The sequence below is a fragment of the Camelina sativa genome, chromosome 3 (genome assembly GCF_030686135.1).
Source record: "Camelina sativa cultivar CO46 ecotype springtype chromosome 3, ASM3068613v1".
Taxonomy (NCBI): domain Eukaryota; kingdom Viridiplantae; phylum Streptophyta; class Magnoliopsida; order Brassicales; family Brassicaceae; genus Camelina; species Camelina sativa.
This window is the reverse complement of record NC_141882.1, coordinates 26,936,836-26,958,018: the sequence shown is the minus strand read 5'-3', so window position 1 is coordinate 26,958,018 and position 21,183 is coordinate 26,936,836. Positions and strand designations below refer to the sequence as shown.

At 34.1% G+C, this 21,183-nt stretch overlaps 1 protein-coding gene, 1 long non-coding RNA gene and 1 pseudogene across 2 annotated transcripts; 2 read left to right on the top strand and 1 right to left on the bottom strand.

Annotated features, from left to right (window-relative positions):
* Positions 1-9,363: 9,363 nt before the first annotated feature.
* LOC147947744 (uncharacterized) lies at positions 9,364-11,800 on the top strand. Its single transcript, XM_087507430.1, has 10 exons — positions 9,364-9,510; positions 9,613-9,717; positions 9,936-9,952; positions 10,130-10,254; positions 10,343-10,427; positions 10,504-10,633; positions 10,712-10,800; positions 10,968-11,091; positions 11,188-11,400; positions 11,495-11,800. The coding sequence occupies exons 1-10, from the start codon at positions 9,364-9,366 to the stop codon at positions 11,798-11,800; spliced, it is 1,341 nt and encodes a 446-aa protein (XP_087363556.1).
* Positions 11,801-12,010: 210 nt separating this feature from the next.
* On the bottom strand, positions 12,011-19,006 carry LOC147947742 (uncharacterized). The gene is made up of 5 exons (XR_015587319.1): positions 18,760-19,006; positions 18,424-18,525; positions 18,197-18,281; positions 12,309-12,356; positions 12,011-12,183 (listed from the first exon to the last, which is right to left on the bottom strand). It is a non-coding gene; the product is annotated as an uncharacterized LOC147947742 (long non-coding RNA).
* LOC147947743 (uncharacterized) lies at positions 14,496-17,874 on the top strand (annotated as a pseudogene).
* Positions 19,007-21,183: the final 2,177 nt, after the last annotated feature.

Genomic DNA, 21,183 nt, shown 5'->3' with positions numbered 1-21,183 from the left:
ATGAGGTTACATATATATAGTAGAGTACAAGGGCTAAAGCCCATAAAGCAATAGAGTACATAAGAAAGGCCATGGGCCGCGAAGCAATGGCCGATGGGCCGTACATGTGCGGACAGTAAATGGGCCGTAAGGCCATGTCCTAACGGACTGTGAGCGGGCCGGTCCATGGAGTCCACAAGTGTTTTACAACACTCCCCCTTGGACGAGATGACCGTGCCATGTTGGATGGGATCGCTGCAATGTGCTTAGGGGATGCTGCCTCATTAAAACCTTACCAGGAAAACCCAATGGGACAAAACCTTGGTGAAGGAAAAAGAGTACAGCACACATTGCTCCCCCTGATCCAAACATCACTCCAAGTCCTTAAGCCTCCGCATTCCAATCTTGTGCGTGAGCTTCTTGAACGTTGATGTCGGCAATGCTTTGGTGAAGAGATCGGCTGAGTTGTCGCATGATTGAATTTGCACCACTTGAACTTCAGTAAGATGTGCTTCTTCCGATCTCCCTTGATGTAACCTTCCTTGAGTTGTGCGGTGCAGGCCGAATTGTCCTCATATATGACCGTTGCTTCTTTGCTGTCGTCCATGCCGCTATCCGTCCATATATGTTGAGTCATCGAACAAAACGCACTAAACCTTCTTTGCTATAACCTGCATCAACAATACCAACTAAAACCTTCTTTGTTATAGTTAGTATAATATAAACCCAAATCTTACCTTCCTTGTAGGTAACATAATAAATACTTAATTTTACTCTAGTGCCTTTGGGTTAGTCAAGAACTAATTCTTGCTAGGAGGTTCACGGCAAAACTTATCTCTGGTCTAGTGTGGCTAGCCAAGATTAATTCTCCTATAGCACTGAGGTATGGCATTTCAGGACCGAGAACTTTCTCATTGTCCTTCTTTGGACCAATGGATCTTTATCCAAATCAATGCTCCTTACAACCATTGGGCTAGTCAATGGGTGAGCTTAGTCCTTATTAAAACTCTTGAGTACTTTTCTGTATATGCCATTTGATGCACAAGGATTCTATCATTTATGTACTCAAGTTGTAACCCCAAACAGAATTTTTCTTTTGCCTAGGTCTTTCATTTCTTTCTTGTTTGGGCGATTTAACCAGGGGTTCCAAGGATGTTTGAATCATCCATATAGACTGCTATTATCACAAATCCTTTGTTTGCAAACTTCTTTATAAATACATGGACTGATGGAATCATTTTATAGCCTTCTTCGGCTAGGTACTTGCTTAATCTATTGTACCATATACACCCACTTTGTTTCAGTCCATAAAGGTATTTGTCTAGACTTATGCAGTATTTTCTCGAGAACCACTCTTATAATGGAGCTCTATACCCTCTGGTAATCTCATTTCATTTTCCAGTGGACCATGTAAGTATACGGTTTTAACATCCATTAACCGTAAATCCAGTTTTTCTTTTATAGCCAGACTTATTAAAGTCGTTGCATCCATCACAGGGAGTAAGTCTCCTCATAATCTATTCCTGGTCTTTGAGAGAATCCTTGTGCTATAAGCCGTGCTTTATCTCACGCTTTCATTATTCTAATTTCTCTTTCTTACAAAGACCAACTTATGTCCAACTGGTTTATATCAAGTGTTGTCCTTAAGGTCGGACCAAACACATTTCTCTTCTTTAAAGAGTTTAACTCCACGTCAATGGCTTCTTTCTATTTTAGCCAATCTTTACTTTGAGTGCACTCTAATATAGACGTGAGTTTCTGATCCTCATTTACTTCAAGTGCTACCTTGCATGCAATTATTAATGTCGACATCTTTGCAGTTCCATTTTATTCTAGACATGATATAGTTTATCGAGCTCTTATTATTATTAATACCTTAAGGACCTTGAGGTTTAGCGTCCCAAACCTCATTATTGGTACCTTAGGATTTGCCGCGGCCATGTCTATACTTTTCCTTAACCTCGGTTTTATTTGCACCTTTCTTAGATTTCCGAAGGTTCTTTTCTATGGAACATTTTGGTCTATTTAGACTCTGTAGCAACTTGATTATTGTGTTCCTTTTTGAACATCAATACGTACTGGTGCATTACAAGCTGGTATGTACGATTTCATAATTCTCTTTGGGTCATTAAAGGAATCTTGGCAATTGAATAGCTAGCTTTTGCAAATGTATAATCTCGAGGATCTTGCCAATTTAAGGATGTTTGATTCCATAATATTTCTTTGACCAGCTTGTCTTTCTCTCCACCCTATATAGGGAATTCGGATTCAGCAAACTGACAATCCGTGTATCTGGCCACATATAAATCACCCATAGTTGGCTCAAGATACTTAACAATGGTGGGAGAATCATATCAATATATATTCCCATCCTCCTTTGAGGTCCCATCTTTGTTCTCTGTGATGATGCAATATAAACGGCACACCCGTATATTATTTTAGATGGGATATGTCTGGCTTATGACCCGTTATGCATTTGGGAATATTTATACTCACTAGATGGCCTGATGCATATAAGTTCTGTTGCATGTAGTACTGTGTGTCCCCAAGCCGACACAAGAAGCTTCGATCTCATGAGTAATGGTCGAGCAATTTATTAAGTGCGTTTAATGAAAGATTCATCTAATCCATTCTCTGTATGTTCATGTGCCACAGGGTGGTCCACACCCCCCCCCCCATGGACATACCATTATTATTAAACGCTTGGGATATAAATTCACCAGCACTATCTAGACTTATAGTCTTAAGTGGAAAATTTCTTTAGTTACATTTGCTGGTGATGGCCTTATAAATGAGTTTCCCTTGTGTACATGCTACACACGTGAGATTGTAGGGATAACTCTTCTCTCTCTTAGGAGTGTGCCAATTTTATTTAATATCAACATACGCATCATGTTAGAAACACGGATGGCCAATCCGGTCATGCCATAAAGTGAATTATTGAACATTTCGTCCATTGCCATATTAGCCTCTATTATATTAATCTTAGCATGGTAAAAACCAGTGGCTAGTGCAAGGTATAGACTTCTAGGATTCTCTTTAGATCCTTGGGTGATTTTAGTAATATATATAGGAACTCTTGGTTTCCTTCACCCTTTATTTCAATATGGAAACCATTCAAATGAATGTCCTTAAAGCTCAATAAGCTTCTCTTAGAGCTGGGTGATTATAATGCAACACTTAGTTCAAAATGTGTGCCATAAAATATATGCCTGGCCGTAGCCTTTACTTAGGCTTGCTATACCCGCTTATCATTGCTAATATTGGCTTTGTGTGGCTTAATCCACTATCCACCACACTTATTTTCTTGTCCTTAACCATTTCCAATAATGGACAAGGATTTATGTTTTAATATATATTAAAGGAAATAAAATAATTGGATTTAAATCAAAATAATAATTCAATCAAATTCAAAAGCATAGAAATTAAATTAATACACCACATGAGTTTAAATATTTTTCTTTAGGCAATCAAAATCTCATAATCCAATTTAGGAGTTTTGCATGTCTCTATCTTATGGTTTTCTATACCATAATTATTATTACAAGTGGACATGGTCTTATATTGCGGGTTTAGATAACCCGCGGCCTTTACCCCGACCACGGCCGAAGCCTAATCGGTTTCTATAGCCTTGACCATCATAATTATGTCTTTGGTAAGTCCCACGACCAGGACCACCATGCCCACTTCTTCCTCGGCCACGGCCATACTTGTCTCTATGGACATAGATAGACTCATTAGTCTCTTTGGCTCTTTAGGCTCTTTAGGATTTTTCTTTGTCATGTCAACCTTGTGAGTTTCATTGCACTTTTCATTTACACATCGGTGACAAACCGATTTAGCCTTGATTTGCGGTTTAAAGGACCCATGGCCCCTACCACCGCGGCCACGGCTACTACGGCCGTAACCATCAAAACGGCTTGCCTGGCCCCAACGACCACCACGTCCTCTGCCACCACGGCCATGGCCATAGTGTCTTTTTCTGTGGACGTAGTTGGTCTCTTTGGGCTCTTTTTCCGGTAATGGGGTTGTACCGGGAGATCTCATAGCACTATTCATCAACAGCTCATTTTCATGGTACTGTTGTTGAAGTACTATATTGTGAGTACTAAAAGTAGACAAAGTCTTCTCTAGTAACTCTCTCTCCGTGACTTCAGTACCACACAACCTTAGGATTGAGACAATCTTAAAAGCTCTGAGTTATACTCATCCATGGATTGGAATTCCTGGATCCTTAGGTTTTTCGAATTGAGCCTTTGGTAGGAGCACCATCTATTGGTGTCCATATTGTTTTTCAACTCTGTCCAAAGGTCAATAAGATTCTCAATGGTATGGTACTTGGTCCTTGAGACTCTCAGCAAGGTGATGGTGTGTATGCAAAATTGCCTTACATTTATTCTTTTAGTGCAACCTTAATACACTCACATAGGTACTTTGACTTTACAAAACATGCACCCGATTATATCATGCGATTTTTAAGACCGAACCATGTAATTCATTTGGATCATGCCATGCGGTGTTTAAGACCGAACCATGGAATCATTTTAGTCTTAGGTCATGCGGTATTTAAGACCGAAACATGCCTTGCCTTTACTTATAATTTCAAACTTAGGTCATGCGGTATTTGAGACCGAAACATGCCTTTATTCTACTCAATTTCGTGGCTTAATATGCATGAACAACAAACCTAGATAGGAACTAGCATGCATGCAATAATTTCCTTTTTCTAGATAAGATTTCCTTTTCTTAAGTTTTCCTTTTCAGTTTAGGATTAAGACAAGTTTTAGGAAATATTTTATTTAAATTTTAGGATAATTACCAAATTAAATTTGGAAGTTATCCTGATTGTTCTAGCAACCTAGAACAGATCTATGATTTTCGAATTTCATAGTTTTAGGATCTAAAATTTTTCTTAATTTACAAGAACAAATTATATTATAATTGATCCTAAATTGTTTCTATGTTTTAAGGATCCGATTTCAACAATCCTAAAACAAGTCTATCCAATTCGATTTTAAGGTTCATACAATTTTAACAATTTATGCAATTTATGGTTCTCTTAATACCCTATGCATAATTTGATTTCATTATGATGCATGAACAACCAAGTTTTAAATCTCCTAGAACAGTTTGATTAACATCTTATGAATCTATCAAATTTAGTTCTAGGTTCTTATGCAACAATCAATCAAGCAATAATAATCAATCAACCAAATTCAAGCTTGATATCTTTTGGTGCAATTCACAAACAATCTAACAGTCCTATGCAACCGATTTTAAAGTTTTACAAGAATAGAACTCTTAAGATTTGTTTGTTTGTATACTTGGATGTCTTATGGTTCAATAGCTGTTAGGGTTCAGATTCGATTATATGGTTCTAAGAGGGTTAGACTTTATTTTACCTTTCACCAATTAGGGTCTGACTGGTTTTGATCTGGGAGCTAAAGACCTCAGATTTCACTCACGAACCTCGATTAGAACCGCTATCAACCCAATCCTCGTACCACTCTCGAACTGCTCTCGGACTGCTCTCGGACAGATCCTCGTACCGCCTACGTACCGCTCTCGGCCGGAACCGCGAACTGCTATCGTCAGGAACCGCGAACGTCAGGAACCGCGAACCGCGAACGTCAGGAACCGCGAACCGCGAACGTCAGGAACTGCGAACCGCGAACGATGATGGATTCCAAACATGGAGTAATCACCGAGAGTTTTGGATTATCACCGAGAGATCTCTGAGTTTGCCCCGGAACTTGCCGCGTACTGGATCCAAAACGGACGGAAGCTGATCGCCGAAGCTGATCGCCGGAACTTGCCGCGTACTGGATCTTCGAACATGAACTTACCCCGGACTGGCCGCGTACACGGACGGAAGATGATCGCCGAATTTGGGCGGCGGTTTTTAGGGTTTTAGGGTAAGAGATAGAGGCGGCGGCCGATTAGGGTTTTAGGGTTTTAGGGAGGAGAGAAACGGCGGCTGCTTTTAGGTTTTAGGGTTAGGGTTTTCTCAGCTGGCCTTAGAGGCTATCGTGCTGATAACGTGTTATGAAACTAGAGAGTTGAAGGATGAAATCTCTTGTTCTCATTAATGATAATCGAATGAGGTTACATATATATAGTAGAGTACAAGGGCTAAAGCCCATAAAGCAATAGAGTACATAAGAAAGGCCATGGGCCGCGAAGCAATGGCCGATGGGCCGTACATGTGCGGACAGTAAATGGGCCGTAAGGCCATGTCCTAACGGACTGTGAGCGGGCCGGTCCATGGAGTCCACAAGTGTTTTACAACATTTTCATATTATTAACTATTTTCAATGATCCACCTTTGGGTGATCTCCAAGAATCTTATTATAATTAAAAGAGAAGTACAAATAGGAGAATGTCTAAAATCCCTAATCTATTTACTCAAATTGCCACTCAATTATTACTAAAGGAGACACTTTATTGAAATTAAGAAGGACAAAATTGACTTAAAAAATACAATCAATCGATTTAATCAGTAGGGTCCGCGTCTTTATCCGAATACCCACCCAATAATCAATTCCTATCCAATAACTTAGGTATTCTCTTACTTAGTTTGGGCTTCACCGTTTCACAACATATTGGGCCTTACTTGGCTTTACATATCTGCAAAAATACAAATATTCTAATTAGTCGATAGATGGTTTTAAATCTTAAGATTAAATGTATAAATCAGTTCATATCAATTTACGCAAATCATTGAAATTATAAATATTAAATCTCCAATCAACTTATAATCAAGGTCTCAATTAACTAATTCCATAGTAGCATAATTTCTTAAAAAACATAAATAAAGATCGAACATACCTAAATTGATATCATAAAATCAATACAAAATTGAATACAAAGATTTCGCACTTTCCATTGAAGATTAACACAACTCAATCACTACGAAACCCTATGTTACCAACTTCAGTATAAATAGATATATTCTATAGTCATTCTAATCTCATCACATCAATCAATTTCGAAAACTCAAAGTCCTTTTAGTATTTCTTAATGGCGCAAGCAATTGCTTACCTCAATGATGTCAAGCCCTAGAAGACATCTTGGAGAGTGCAGGTCCGAGTCCTTCACTCTTGGAAAACTTACACCACCGCTTTTGGAGAGACCTTTGACATGGTCCTCACAGATTTTGCATGAGAAAAATGATCCAGAGTTTTTCCAGCAAAGAGCTATCTTATGTCCAACAAATAATGATGTCAAATAAATTATTTGTCAAATAAGATTTTCGAAACAAACCTTAAGATGCGAAGCCTTTCAAGACTTCATAGATAGTGCAAGTCAGGTTCTTCATACCTGGAAGACATATGAAATTGTACTCGATGATGCCAAGTAAGTATAAAGATCTTATATTTTTGTATACATAAACATTCAGCAATATTCATGTTCATACACCTAACATACTGTTATGTCATTTTCAGGGTACAAATATCACTTTTCTGTATTAAAAGGATCTGATGAGCCGGTTTCTGAAATTCAAGAGGAGAAGTCATGCAATTTAAATATGAATTTAATATTCGAATGTACCTGATTGTTGAGATTTAGAGGTTAGAAGCAACTACCTCCTTATCCTTTTATGTGAGGGTTGGTAGATCGATATGAACTTGAGAGGCGTGTAGAGAGAGAGAGCCAGCCAAAGTAGCAGCATTCCTTGACAGGTACATGACATCATCTCTTTAATTTAAAAAAATGTACTCCTCTTTTAATTATAAGAAGATACCGAAAGCCTAACTGATGTTGTGTCACTACCAGTTATTACCCAACAAATATACTATGAGCAATCGATCCCTTCAAATTTCCAATTCGATGAAGAATTGGGACATATCAAAGAATTTGGATTCTAAAGCATCAAGCAGTGAGAGAGCTCACGGATTTGTATTGCTCGAATCCTCGAGAAGAAGATGCCACTGACCTAGAAACAAGTTGCTAACTAATTAAAAGATAACTAAAAAACAACAGTATTAATCTTCTACATAGTTATAATACTAAGAGAATCACAAGTATATGATTATACAGGGTAAAAAATACTAGCTTCTAGGAAACCAAGTATATCTCTTACATGAACAAAAATCTCAACACAATTAACCATAAGCCGTGTTTTAGGAGCTTTGCATCAAAGAGACGAAAAATTTAGAAGCTTTTTCGCGAGCCACAATAATAAATAAACATATGCAATGAAGAATTTATTAAAAAAAAAGCTCAGCCTTACTCCGAAACTTCAGGAAGAATTAAAAAAAAAACTTTACAGTTGGGTAGAATAAAAATTCGCAGCTAGATGAGCAAAGAAGAAATCAGCAACTTAGCCCAAAATCTACGATCCAAAAATTCATAAACAGCGAAACTTTGCGCCCCCGAAAAAAAAAATCCAAATGGTTGCTCTTAAGTTGCCAATAGAGACGGAGACGAATGTAATTTTGAAAAAATAATGAAATTGTATTGACAGAGAACATAGTTATATGGATTATATAGTCAAAAATATCCAAAAAACTTCTTTTCACCAAAATAGAAGAGAATCAAATCAAATTAAGAAGTGACAAACTCAATGAAAAAAAAAGAGTTCTTACAAAATCGGAACTATGCATGGATAATGTCTTCTCCCTGTTGGAGGTTCTACCATGTTTGCCGATCTTGGCTTCTAGGGTAAGTGAAGTCGGGTTGGGATAACTCAACGGGTCGTTTGCTTTTTAGGATTGACACTCGTCGGCTAAACTGGAAATGGTAATTGCCGAGTGTTTTAATGAATAGAGAAAGCCACCGCATCATGTTTTTTTTTTAATTCTTTTTATTGACATCCCTTTTAATAAAACGGAAGTACACGACTTAGTTTTTGTAGACTTTACATTATTAATAAATGGTTAGTAATATGTTACGCATATAGGTTATAGGTTATACATTAATTCCAAAAACGAAATATTAATAAACGGTTACACCTTCACAACTACATATAACTTTCGTAACTAATAAAATATTTCACCAAATGGTTAACAAGATTATTCAAGTAAATCTTCCACCAAACAGTTTATCTTAAATATTCCAAAATATATACTTCAAAATATTTGATTAACAAATCAAATCGTCCTTTATCATGTCGTTACCTAAAATCTCTAAACTCAATATTCCAATTGTATATTTCCCACAAATTTATTAATAACCAAAGGTATTTAGAAAGTTAAGCAAAGGTATAATAATATGAATAAAAAAAGGAATAAAATCTTAATAATTTAACAATATCATACAAAATCTCTGATATCGTATTCTTTAACTAAAGAAAAAAAATCCTCAAGAAAATCTTACTTTGTATATAAGTAAAGCTAATCGACTTTCATTACGTATATTCAGAGATTTTAAGAAAACAGAAGAATGACGATACTTTCTCAGTTTACCATGCTAAACAATCTCAAGCCATACAAGAATTCATGGTGTATTCGAGCTAAAATACTGCATACTTGGACACATTACAACAAGGATGTTGGTATGTATTTTGAGATGGTTCTCTCGGATCAAAATGTAAGTAACCTACTTATTTATTCTCATTACTATCATCTGATTTCTTGAGAGTAGTATTCAATATTCATTGACAATCTTTTATATTGATACTTATTACTATAGGGTAACAAGATTCAAGCAGCGGTGAAGAAAGATGATGTTTCGAAATTTAAGAAACATCTCACTAAAGAGGATTGGAAAGTCATTGAGGAATTTTCTGTCACTAAGGTCACTAGACAATATCGATCCACCATCAATCCTTACAAAATAAAATTTCTGTATACAACAGAAATTTCTCCTTCAGATCCTATGTCCAATAATATTTGGCTTGATTTGGTTAATTTTAACAAAATTAACAATGGTGCCCTTCCTTATTATTTACTTATGTATTACTATTGATTTCAATTAGTTATATTTCAAAGTAATCTTCGATTTTGTAAATGTAGATGTTATTAGACAGTTGGTGAACGTGAGAGACATAGAGCTTCTTGGTGTCTCTTGAACCCACAGGAAAAAGATTGATTTCCAATTATGAGATGCTGAGTAAGTCAATCCATTAGAAATACTATAGACGTATTACTAAAAAATCAAAAAATCTACATAACATTATAATGCAAATCTGTGTGAAAATCGGTTACAGGAATAACTACCTCAACTGTACTCTTTGGGGAAAATGGGCCGACCAAGTGAAAGAAGTATCTAAAGAAAACATTGGTGGGACGGTCATTTGTTTAATTCGATGGGGCAAAATAGTAGAGTATAAAGGTTAGCAATAGTCACATCTTATAATGTTAGTAACTCCCTAATGTGGATTTAGTGGATTTACTACTCTTTTATGTCCATTTTGTAATAGGTGTGAGGAGTTTGACCACTTCTTTTGATGCATCTGATGTATGGTTTAACCCTGACATACCAGAGGCAGTGGATTTCAAAATTTTGTAAGTATTTTCAAGATCCTTAAAATTTTGATCACATTCGTTGTTTAAGAAGTAACAATAATGGAATATATCTCAGGTTACCTTCGGATGGTCTTGCCTTATCCATGTTGGGACCTAAACCGAAATTTAATTCCCGGAAAATAACTGATGCAATGGCAAATCTGCTTCCGTGGAAAACTATATCAGAGCTTCGTGACTCTTATGAGGTGAGGGTGAATTCCATTAATCGTTTCTCATTAATAAACATGTGTTTAGATATTCTAATGCAAGTTTTATGACAACAGCCTGAAAATGTTCGCATCATGTGCTCAATCATGGGATTTGACACTGACTGGTCATGGTATTACTACGGTCATTTTAGTTGCAAAAAAAGGTAACAAAGAAAAAAACTAAATACCCTAATAAGAAACAAGTCTATTGGTGTCAAAAATGCAGAAAAGAGGTCACTGAAGTTGTTTTAAGGTAACTACTTTTTATTTGCCAAATAATTGGATAATAGAATCTTAAATTAGAATATACTAATCCTTTTAACTTATACAGATACTGGCTACATTTGCTAATAAAGGACAGCACAGGTGAGGCGAAGATATTCTTATTTGATAGTACTGCACAAGAAATCATTGGGCAAGAAGTATCTGAAGTAATGGAAAGCTGCGGTCATGAGGTATAATAAGACCTTAATCTTGCTGAAACATAATAGTAGAATAATAAATGTTTTTTAATACAAACGTCACTTAAATGTTAGTGTTTAACTTTTCAGATTCAAGACCCATGCTATTTACCTGCTGTGCTTACTAAATTTATAGGGCAAAAACATCAATTTGTCATCTCAATCGCGAAAGACAATATAACTGGAAGTAATGATGAGTACAAGGTAGAAGAAGTGCTACCAATTCACAACTTGAATGATAATTCATGTGCTAGCCATTCACAAGGCCCTATGGAACTATCTACAATCAGTTCTATAGACCAGGTAGTTACGTGATTACCTCAAGTTATATGTAGTTGATAGTTTTATAGAGGAAGAACCTTGCTCAAACTAATGGTTATATTTAATATGATTCCAGGTTTTAATGCTTACTAATAGTTCCGAGAAATCAGACTGCACAATGAATTTGGTGTCTACTCCCTCATCTAAACGAAAGGAAGATTCAGGTGACGGATCAAATCAGTCATCCACAAACCAAAAAAAATGCAAGGGAATTGTGGACGAAGAGATTATAGATCTTGAACAGAAGGCTGTTGATGGTACCAATCTCATGCAAAAAATACAAGCTGTAGCTGACAATGAAGCAGATGGTAATCAAAAACTGGAACAAATCATGCTGAAGAAAGTTAAGATTGAAAAGATAGCCGAGCAAAAGGATGTTTAAATCCATGGTGGATGTGGTCAAATAACCGTGTTTCGGGTTGAGCATGTGTTTATTTCCTATTTTATTTAAATAAACTTGGGGGTGTGTGTGGAGCAATTATATTGTAATCATTACTCTATACATACCACCAAAATATTCCGCTTTCAGATCGTATCTTATTATTTTTAACATTTTTTTACTTTTTGAGTTTTTCTCTAAACTGTCGTGGAATAATAAAAGGGGGATACTTGACAAATTTTTCAAAAGACATATAAGTTATATCAAAAAATATTACTCTAGGAGGTGGTCAATTTACCTTTCATAACTCATTAACTCAAGTCCTTAGCTTCTTGATGACATGATCTTGAACGACGCTATCCTCATCAATGAAACATTATCCAATCCTACAAGAGTAATTTAGAATAATGTAATCAAATCCGCAAATAAATGTTAATTAAATATAAGTATACAATTAGAAAAGTTAATACTCATTAGCCTATGATACATTTTGATAGCAAGAAATACTTACATGATTTTTGAACAGGTGGATTGTTTAGAGCTCTTACACCAAATACACCTGCAAATCAAACAGATAGTGCAAATTTTGCAGGTTAGATATGCAGTCAACTGATTATCTAACATCTAAATCAATTTATTCACAGTAACATTTGAACTTTATCCACATCATAGGTAATCAGACACAGTTCAATAGTGTAAACAGAAAAGATCTTTTCATTCATAATCACGGAAATAAAAGAAGAGTTGATAATGAGCATGTTGGAGTAATGACAGACACAAATGAGGATTCTGAAATGCTAGAGTTTCATGATTACGATTCAGGTAAAATATCAATTACAAATGCAATTGAAAATTATACCTCAAGATCTTTATGTTCTATTCCTCATATTCTTTACCATAACATTTTACTAATTAAGCCTCAACTTATTTACCTTTAACAGAAGATCCAGAAGATGATTACCATCATGAATTTTACTGTAGTAGCCAGGAATATACAAGTAGTGAAACTTCTTTGGAGGAAATCGATATGATTGGAAGAAATGAGAAGATTTCAGATGAAGAGATAAATCAGGCCAAAGAACATTATGACATCCTTACACTTTTAGAGAAAAGTATAGAAAAGGTTTTTGGGACCAAAACTCCAATACCCACCAAGGTTAACAAATCAATCGAAACAGGTAATATAAAACTAATCAATTATCAGATCAGTAATAAAATAAATTAGTTTGTCTACTTCTCTAAACTAATAATTATCTTTTCTTTAAATAATCAGCTTATGTTGATGAGGGTGATCCAGACTATAGTTGTCAACACTGTGGTGCAATCTTTTGGTATGGAGAACGACTAAACAAGAGGAGGACCCCTAAAAATCCAACCTTTTCAGGATGTTGTATGCAAGGCCTAATTGTATTACCCCCACTTAAAGAGTCTCCTGAATTGTTGTGGCTAATGCTTAAGGGAGATGATGAATTCGCCAAAAACTTTAAAGAGAACATAAGAGCTTACAACATGATTTTCTCATTTACATCCATTGGTGGCAGAGTTGATCATTGTGTTCCAAAAGGACGTGGGCCTCAAATTTTTGCATTGCAAGGTGAGAACTACCATCTAATGGGTGCTTTAAAACCAAAACCTGGTGAAATACCAAAGTTTCTACAGCTCTACATTATCGACACTGCAAATGAAGTGGATAACAGAATGAACATAATGAGGTATTTAATCGTTAAAGTAAAGTTTTGTCTTTCCTAATTTTGGTATACCATTGTTTGAGTTTGCACTATCATCTAATAAAATATACAAATTCATTATATCCTACAGTAAGGGGAAAGATAATGATAATGGCCAAGGAAAACAAAAATTCAGAAAGGAAATCATTGAAAGTATCATCAAGCTACTCAACAAGATAAACCCACATGTTGAGGCATTTAGGTCTGCCAGAGACAGATTTAATACTAATGATGAAGAAAGTTTTCACATGAGGATTATTGCTAAACGCACAGGTGATGGAAGGGTATACAATATGCCAACAGCATCCGAAGTCGCAGCTTTAATACCAGGGGATTTTCATGAAGATATGGATAAACGTGATATCGTTTTACAAGAACACTCTGCAAAGCTAAAAAGAATACATGAACTGCATGTAGCCTATCTAGCACTGCAATATCCTCTATTGATTCCATATGGAGAAGATGGTTATAGGCTTGGTATAAAGAAAGTAAAACATCTGGTCGTGGAGAAAAGGAGCAAGAAGATGTCAGTATGAGACAAGTTTTTGCGTATAGACTTCATGAAAGATAAAATGAAAAACATGTTTTGCTAAGGTCTAAGCGCTTGCTGCAACAGTTTGTGGTTGATGCTTTCACAATGATCGAGTCAAATAGGTTGTGCTATATTAAAAAAAAATCAAATCAAGTTCAGGACTACAAATATTGAAACAGTTCAGAAGACAGCTTCCTCCGGTAACAATGATCTACAAAACCAAGGCAAAAGAGTGACTCTCCCACCATCCTTTACAGGTGGACCAAGGTACATTACACAAAATTATTTGGATGCAATGGCTATATGCAAACATTACGGTTTTCCAGATTTTTTTATAACCTTTACATGCAATCCAAAGTGGCATGAGATAGTTAGATTATGCAAGAAACGCAATTTGAGGCCTGATGATAGACCATATATTATATGCCGGATTTTCAAGATGATACTTGACAGGCTAATGGACGATCTAATAGTTAAGCATATAATTGGGAAGACGGTTTCAGGTAATTTAAATTATACTACTTTGTGCGTTTTGGCTAAGGGGTTTGTTTATCTAATTCTGACTTATTTACTTTTCTTTCACTGCAGCCATGTACAAAATTGAATTCCAGAAAAGAGGACTTCCTCATGCTCACATATTATTATTTATGCATTCAAGTTGTAAGTTTACAACATCTGAAGATATTGATAAGATTATATCTGCCGAGATTCTAGATAAAGAGAAGAAACCAGAGCTGTATCAAGTTGTTAAAGACTGTATGGTTCATGGACCATGTGGAGCTGCTAATCCAAATTCACCATGTATGGTCGATGGTAAATGTACTAAGTTTTTCCCAAAAAACTTTAACAACACTACTAAGGTGGATAAAGAAGGATTTCCAGTTTATAGAATGCGGAAAAACGGAGGTTATATAGAGAAGAATGGTTTCAAATGCGATAACCGTTATGTCATTCCATACAATGAGAAGCTATCTCTTCGTTACCGTGCTCACATTAATGTGGAATGGTGCAACCAATCAGGTTCAATTAAATATCTCTTCAAATATAACCACAAAGGACATGACCGTGTTACTGTGACTGTTGAACCACATAGAAAGGATGCAGATGTTGAAATGAATCTGAATGGTGGAGCGACTACAAACGAAAAGGAAGTCGATGAAGTTCAAGATTATTTTGATTACAGGTATATTCAAACACTTTTCAACATCTACATTTCTAAATTTTTAGTGTACAATTCTATAAGCTAAGATTTTTAATTTTTCCAGATACGTTTCAGCATGTGAAGCTATGTGGAGAATTTTTAAATTTCCTATCCATCATCGGACAACACCTGTTGTTAAACTTACTTTCCACGAAGAGGGTCTGCAGCCTGTTGTAATCAAAGAAGGAGAGACAATTGAAGCCGTGATGGAGAGATTAGGTAATCAGATGACTCAGTTTTTAGCATGGTTTAAGCTTAATATGAAGAACCTAAATTCCTTTAATCGTTCAAATGAGAAAAAGGAGAAAAAAGGTTGTCGATCCCAAAACACTTCTATATGAGGATTCAAATCATTTCACGTGGAATAATAAAGAGAAAAAATTCAGTCCAAGAGAAAGAGGATTTGCTATTGGTAGAATTAATTTTGTTCCACGTGCTATAGAGGATTCTTATTATTTGAGAATCCTCTTCAACATCCGAAGAGGTCCAAGAAATCATATGGATCTAAAAACAGTTAATGGTGTGGTCTATAGCTCTTACAGAGATGCAGTTTTTGCGCTTGGATTACTTGATGATGACCAAGAATACATCAATAGTATTAAAGAAGCAAACCTTTGGTGCTCAGGAAAATATGTCCGAAGGCTTTTTGTCATCATGCTTCTATCAGCAAGTTTAAGCAAACCAGAGATTGTATGGAAAGAAAGTTGGAGAATTCTATCAGAGGATATTGAGCGGAAAAAAAGACATGAGTTGAAGAATCCAGGTAACAAATATTCATGTTTTATGAAAATGCAACCTACTTAAACTTATATTGTTTTTATTCTTGATTATAGTACCAAAACTGTTATTTGACTTATATTATTAAATTTATTGTGCATATCTTATTATCAGTGACGATGATAAAGAAAAATTTGTTTTACAAGAAATAGAAAAGTTGCTTATCATAAATGGTGCATCTCTTAAGAAATGGAAACAAATGCCTCAAGTTGATATGGAAGAGGTAGAGAAGGTCAATCAATTTCTGCTAGAAGAATTGAAGCACAACAATCCAGAATTGAAAGTTAAGCATGATGAATGGTTATCTATGACTACTTCAGAGCAAACTGAGATATATACTGAGATCATTGATGCTGTTTGTAAAAATAGAGGAGGAGCATTTTTTGTTTACGGTTTTGGGGGAACTGGTAAAACGTTTCTATGGAAACTCCTAAGTTCTGTTATAAGATCTAAAGGAGATATTGCATTAAATGTGGCTTCAAGTGGTATAGCTGCATTGCTTCTCGATGGTGGACGAACTGCACACTCTAGGTTTGGGATCCCAATAAATCCTGATGAGTCATCTGTATGTAATATTTCTAGAGGCACAGATCTTGGTGAGTTAGTTGAAAGAGCAAAACTAATTATTTGGGATGAGGCACCAATGATGAGCGAGTATTGTTTCGAGTCTTTGGATCGTAGTTTGAGAGATATAATGAATTGTGAAGACAAACCGTTCGGAGGAAAAGTCATTGTATTTGGAGGTGATTTCAGACAAATATTGTTTGTGATTAATGGTGCTGGTAGAGAAGAAATTGTTTTTGCTGCATTAAACTCTTCATATCTATGGGAGCATGTCAAGGTTTTGAAACTAACAAAGAACATGAGGCTTCTAGCAAACATACCGGAATCAGAGAAAAAGGATATTGAAGAATTCTCAAGGTGGATTCTAGATGTGGGTGATGGTAAAATTTCACAGCCTAACGATGGTGTAGCAGAAATTGATATTCCGCAAGAATTTTTAATTACTCAAGGAATATATCCCAACGACACAATTATAGAGTCAGTATATGGTAGTTCTTTCATGAATGAAGAGGATCCAACATTTTTTCAAAGAAGAGCTATTTTATGTCCAACAAATGAGGATATCAACTCAATCAATGAACGAATGCTATCAATGTTGAATGGTAAGTGTTCCTGCAGTTATTTAGTAAGTATATTCTATAATCTAAATTGAAACAGTCATGTATAAGTTGAAAAAAAATTGTGTGATTTATATGTAGGTGATGAAAGAGTATATTTAAGCTCAGACAGTATTGATCCTTCTGACAAGAGTTCTACAAACAATCCAGTTTACTCTCCAGATTTTTTGAATGGTATAAAAGTTTCTGGGTTGCCTAACCATTGTTTGCGAGTAAAAATAGGTTGTCCGGTAATGTTGATTAGGAACATTGACCCATCTAAAGGGCTATGCAATGGAACAAGGCTACAGATCACTCAAATGGCAGATCATGTGATTGAAGCTAGGGTTATTACATGTAATAGAGTTGGAAAGATAGTTTTTATTCCTAGGATGCTAATCACGCCATCAGATGCCAGATATCCATTTAAAATGAGGCGTAGGCAATTTCTTTTAGGTGCAGCTTTTGCTATGACTATCAACAAGAGTCAAGGGCAGACACTACAACGTGTGGAAATTTTTCTACCTAGACCAGTTTTCTCACATGGTCAATTGTATGTCGCCATGTCTAGAGTTTAAAGTAAAACTGGTTTGAAGATTCTCATTACCGACATAGAAGGACGACCACAACAAACAACAAAGAATGTTGTTTTTAAAGAAGTCTTCCAAAATCTTTTCTAGAAAAAAAGATCAACAGATTCCACTACTTGATATTAAAAGGTAACAGTTTTATTAATAATTCATGTCTTTTATGATTTTTATGATTTTACTAATTATGTTACATATAACTTTCATATACAGAAGGCTTTTATACCAGCTCAGGAGTGATTGTAATTTTGAAGCAAAGATATTGTTTCTCATACAATAAATTTTATAAAACAACTCTTTATTTTCTCATTATTTTTCGATTTAAATTAGCAACTATGTTTAAACATTTCTCCATTATTTTCTTCATAATTATTATATAATAAACAAAAACAATTGGATCATTTCAAGTACTAACCTCTTTATCGAAGAAGAAAAACGGGTTATCTATGAACTCTGTCTTAATGTCTGATCATTCTGATTGACTTGATTACCATCAAAACCTGCAGAAGAAAATATCAAATGATATTAGTTTCTATATCAACACTATTTTCCTCATCCATAGTGTCGTAATTGATAAACCAACTTATGATGAAACTAAAACTATAGATTCTTAATAAAAAAGCTAGAATACTTATCTTCTACCTAGAAGAATATATGTAGATTCCATTTACTCCTAAAGCATTGTTTTCATACGATATTAACGATTTCCATGGATGTTCATCAGAAAGCGCAGTATATACAAACCTGTAGAATATACAAAATCGTGTTAGTACAAATAAATGATATAAAATTTAAGAAACGCCAATACATATAGCTTTTTGAGAAAACGACGATCCGGATTCTACAGTTTAAAAAACAGAGTTTTCGATTATACAAAAAATCGAAGTAACAATTGGATCATCTAACGGGTTAGTGATTTATAAATTAGAATACATAACTGATAGGAGAAGATAGGAAAAGCAATTTGAATTTGCTTACTGACAGCGAAGAATATAACCTTAGAGCATCATCCCACACCTGACCTCACCCACCTTCAACAATCGGAAAAGAATAAGATCCAATAAATTGATCGAATCAACCATGCGTATTTGGAAACTGAAACACAAACGCCTTCTGGTTTTCCAGATAAATTGGTGGGTGATGGTTTGTCCAAAAACATTCCCGATTTCTCTCTTTTCGAGAAAGTTTTAAAGGATAAGATACTTTCCTTTTTTCTAATCAGATCATTGTTTTAAAAACATTAGTAACCCATATGCTTTTCTAAACAAGATAGGCCCAAATTTGATTATTATACATAGATTTTTATTTTTTTATAACCAACATATGGCCCATTATAAAATCTAAATATTGAAAAGATCCATATATATTCATTTCGGACCAATATTCATATTTAAAAACTTACAATACACATGTTATAAAAAAACTAATACAACAACAAAAAAAACCATTTTTAATAAACTAAAATTCAAAATTAATAATATAAACCGTACATAATATGTTAACATTCCACGAGTTATATTTACCACAGATATTTATTGTATGAGTTGCATCCAAATATTATTATAAACAATAACATGTATAATATATAGGTGATAATAACATTTTTCCAACCGTGTTGTAGCACGGGTCTAAATCTAGTATGTTAATATAGGGTCTTTGGTTACATCAAACTAATATAGGGTCTTTGCTTCAATATTATTTCCAAACGAATCTTATAACATTTTGTAAATATTGTTTGAAGGAAATATTATTAGCAACAAAAAATGCATATAGTTCTTTCTTTTTTTGTAGATTAGATATATGTTACTATGTTAGGTAAAAAATAATTTGTTTAGTTATAAATTACATTAAAACATTTTATCCCCAAATATATAAATATTATTTATGTATGTGTGGAATAATATACTATATGGTTTTAGTTTCTTATGCAATTTAATGTTATATGAGAACAAATTAAAAGATCTTTCAATTAAAAGGACATGACTACATGACTAAAATATTATACATTTTTTTTGCCAAACGAGTAAATATTACACATTTTTACATACACACAATAGGTTAGTGTATTTGTCTTTGTACTTTGGTTGGTTGCTTTCTAATAAATGTTATATGATGAAAAAAAACAACTAATTTTAATTGATAAATTTCCAAACAAAAATGTTTAATCTGTATATAGTAACCTATCATATATATTATCCAATAACATATTAAATTTAAAAAACATGTTTTGAGTTATAAACTATATAAAACATAAGTAAAGCAAGAAGACATTGTCTCATGTTATACCAGGGGTCTAAAAAATAGAGAAATTCCTTTAAATACCACTAAAAAGGTTTTTTTTTCCAAAAATACCGCATTTTAGTTTTTTTTTCCAAACATACCACACACAAGTATTTTTTTCTAAAAATTACCACAAACACAAAAAAATTAATTTTTAAAATGTAGAATTTTTTTTTAGGTTTGGGTTGACACGTTTAGTTCTAAGGTATAGTTTTTAGGGGTAGGGTTTAGTATTTTGAATTTAGGAATTAGTTTTTAGTATCAGAACTTTAATTCAGTTATGTGGTATTTTTGGAAAAAAATTACATTTTTGTGGTATTTTTGGAAAAAAACTAAATTGTGGTATTTTTGGAATAAAAACCTATTTTAGTGGTATTTATGACAATTGTCCCAAAAATAACTAATTAATATGCAAAATTTAATAATAAAAAATCTCTTATTAATAAATTAAAAATAACATAATTAATATACCTACTAATAAAATTATTACAGCTCTTCAACTTCTTAATAAATAAAATATACATATATATATATATATATACCAAGAACAGATTTTTCTTTTCATTAGCCACGCCAAGAACAATAAAACTTATAATGCTAATAAAGAAATATTAATCCCGCGGTGTACCACGTGTTCAAATCTAGTATAGATAACAAAATAACTGATCAATCAAAACTTTTATGTCATTTTTTATCATCTCTTTAATCATGATCAATTAATAAATCTTTTAAATTTTAATATCTATATGTAATATAACAAGGCCAATTTGATGACTAACAAATTATATACAATATAAACATTAAACGTTTTTAATTATTTAATGGGTATAAATTATTTTATATTTTGTTAATATTACATAACAAAAATTACCCAGTTACGTTATTAATATAAACTAAAATTTTGCAGCGGAAGCAAAACTATAAGCCATAATTTTAACAAGTCATAACTATTAATCGTGACTTAATGGCAGCGTTTATGGTATGTTCAACATTAAGAATCACCGGTTAGTGATTAACATAATTCATACCCACTCTAATCCTTATAATTTTAATCATAAATTACCCAGATTCTTTCCATTTTAGGTTGCTATTCAAATAAGACAAAAGCCCAGAAACTCTAGA

Excerpts from the sequence above, each read along its gene's own strand:
- LOC147947744 (XM_087507430.1), top strand. The coding sequence starts at position 9,364 with ATGACGATACTTTCTCAGTTTACCATGCTAAACAATCTCAAGCCATAC. Across the intron at positions 10,428-10,503 it reads GCAGTGGATTTCAAAATTTT|GTTACCTTCGGATGGTCTTG; the intron begins GTAAGTATTTTC and ends AATATATCTCAG. Across the intron at positions 11,092-11,187 it reads TGGAAAGCTGCGGTCATGAG|ATTCAAGACCCATGCTATTT; the intron begins GTATAATAAGAC and ends TTAACTTTTCAG.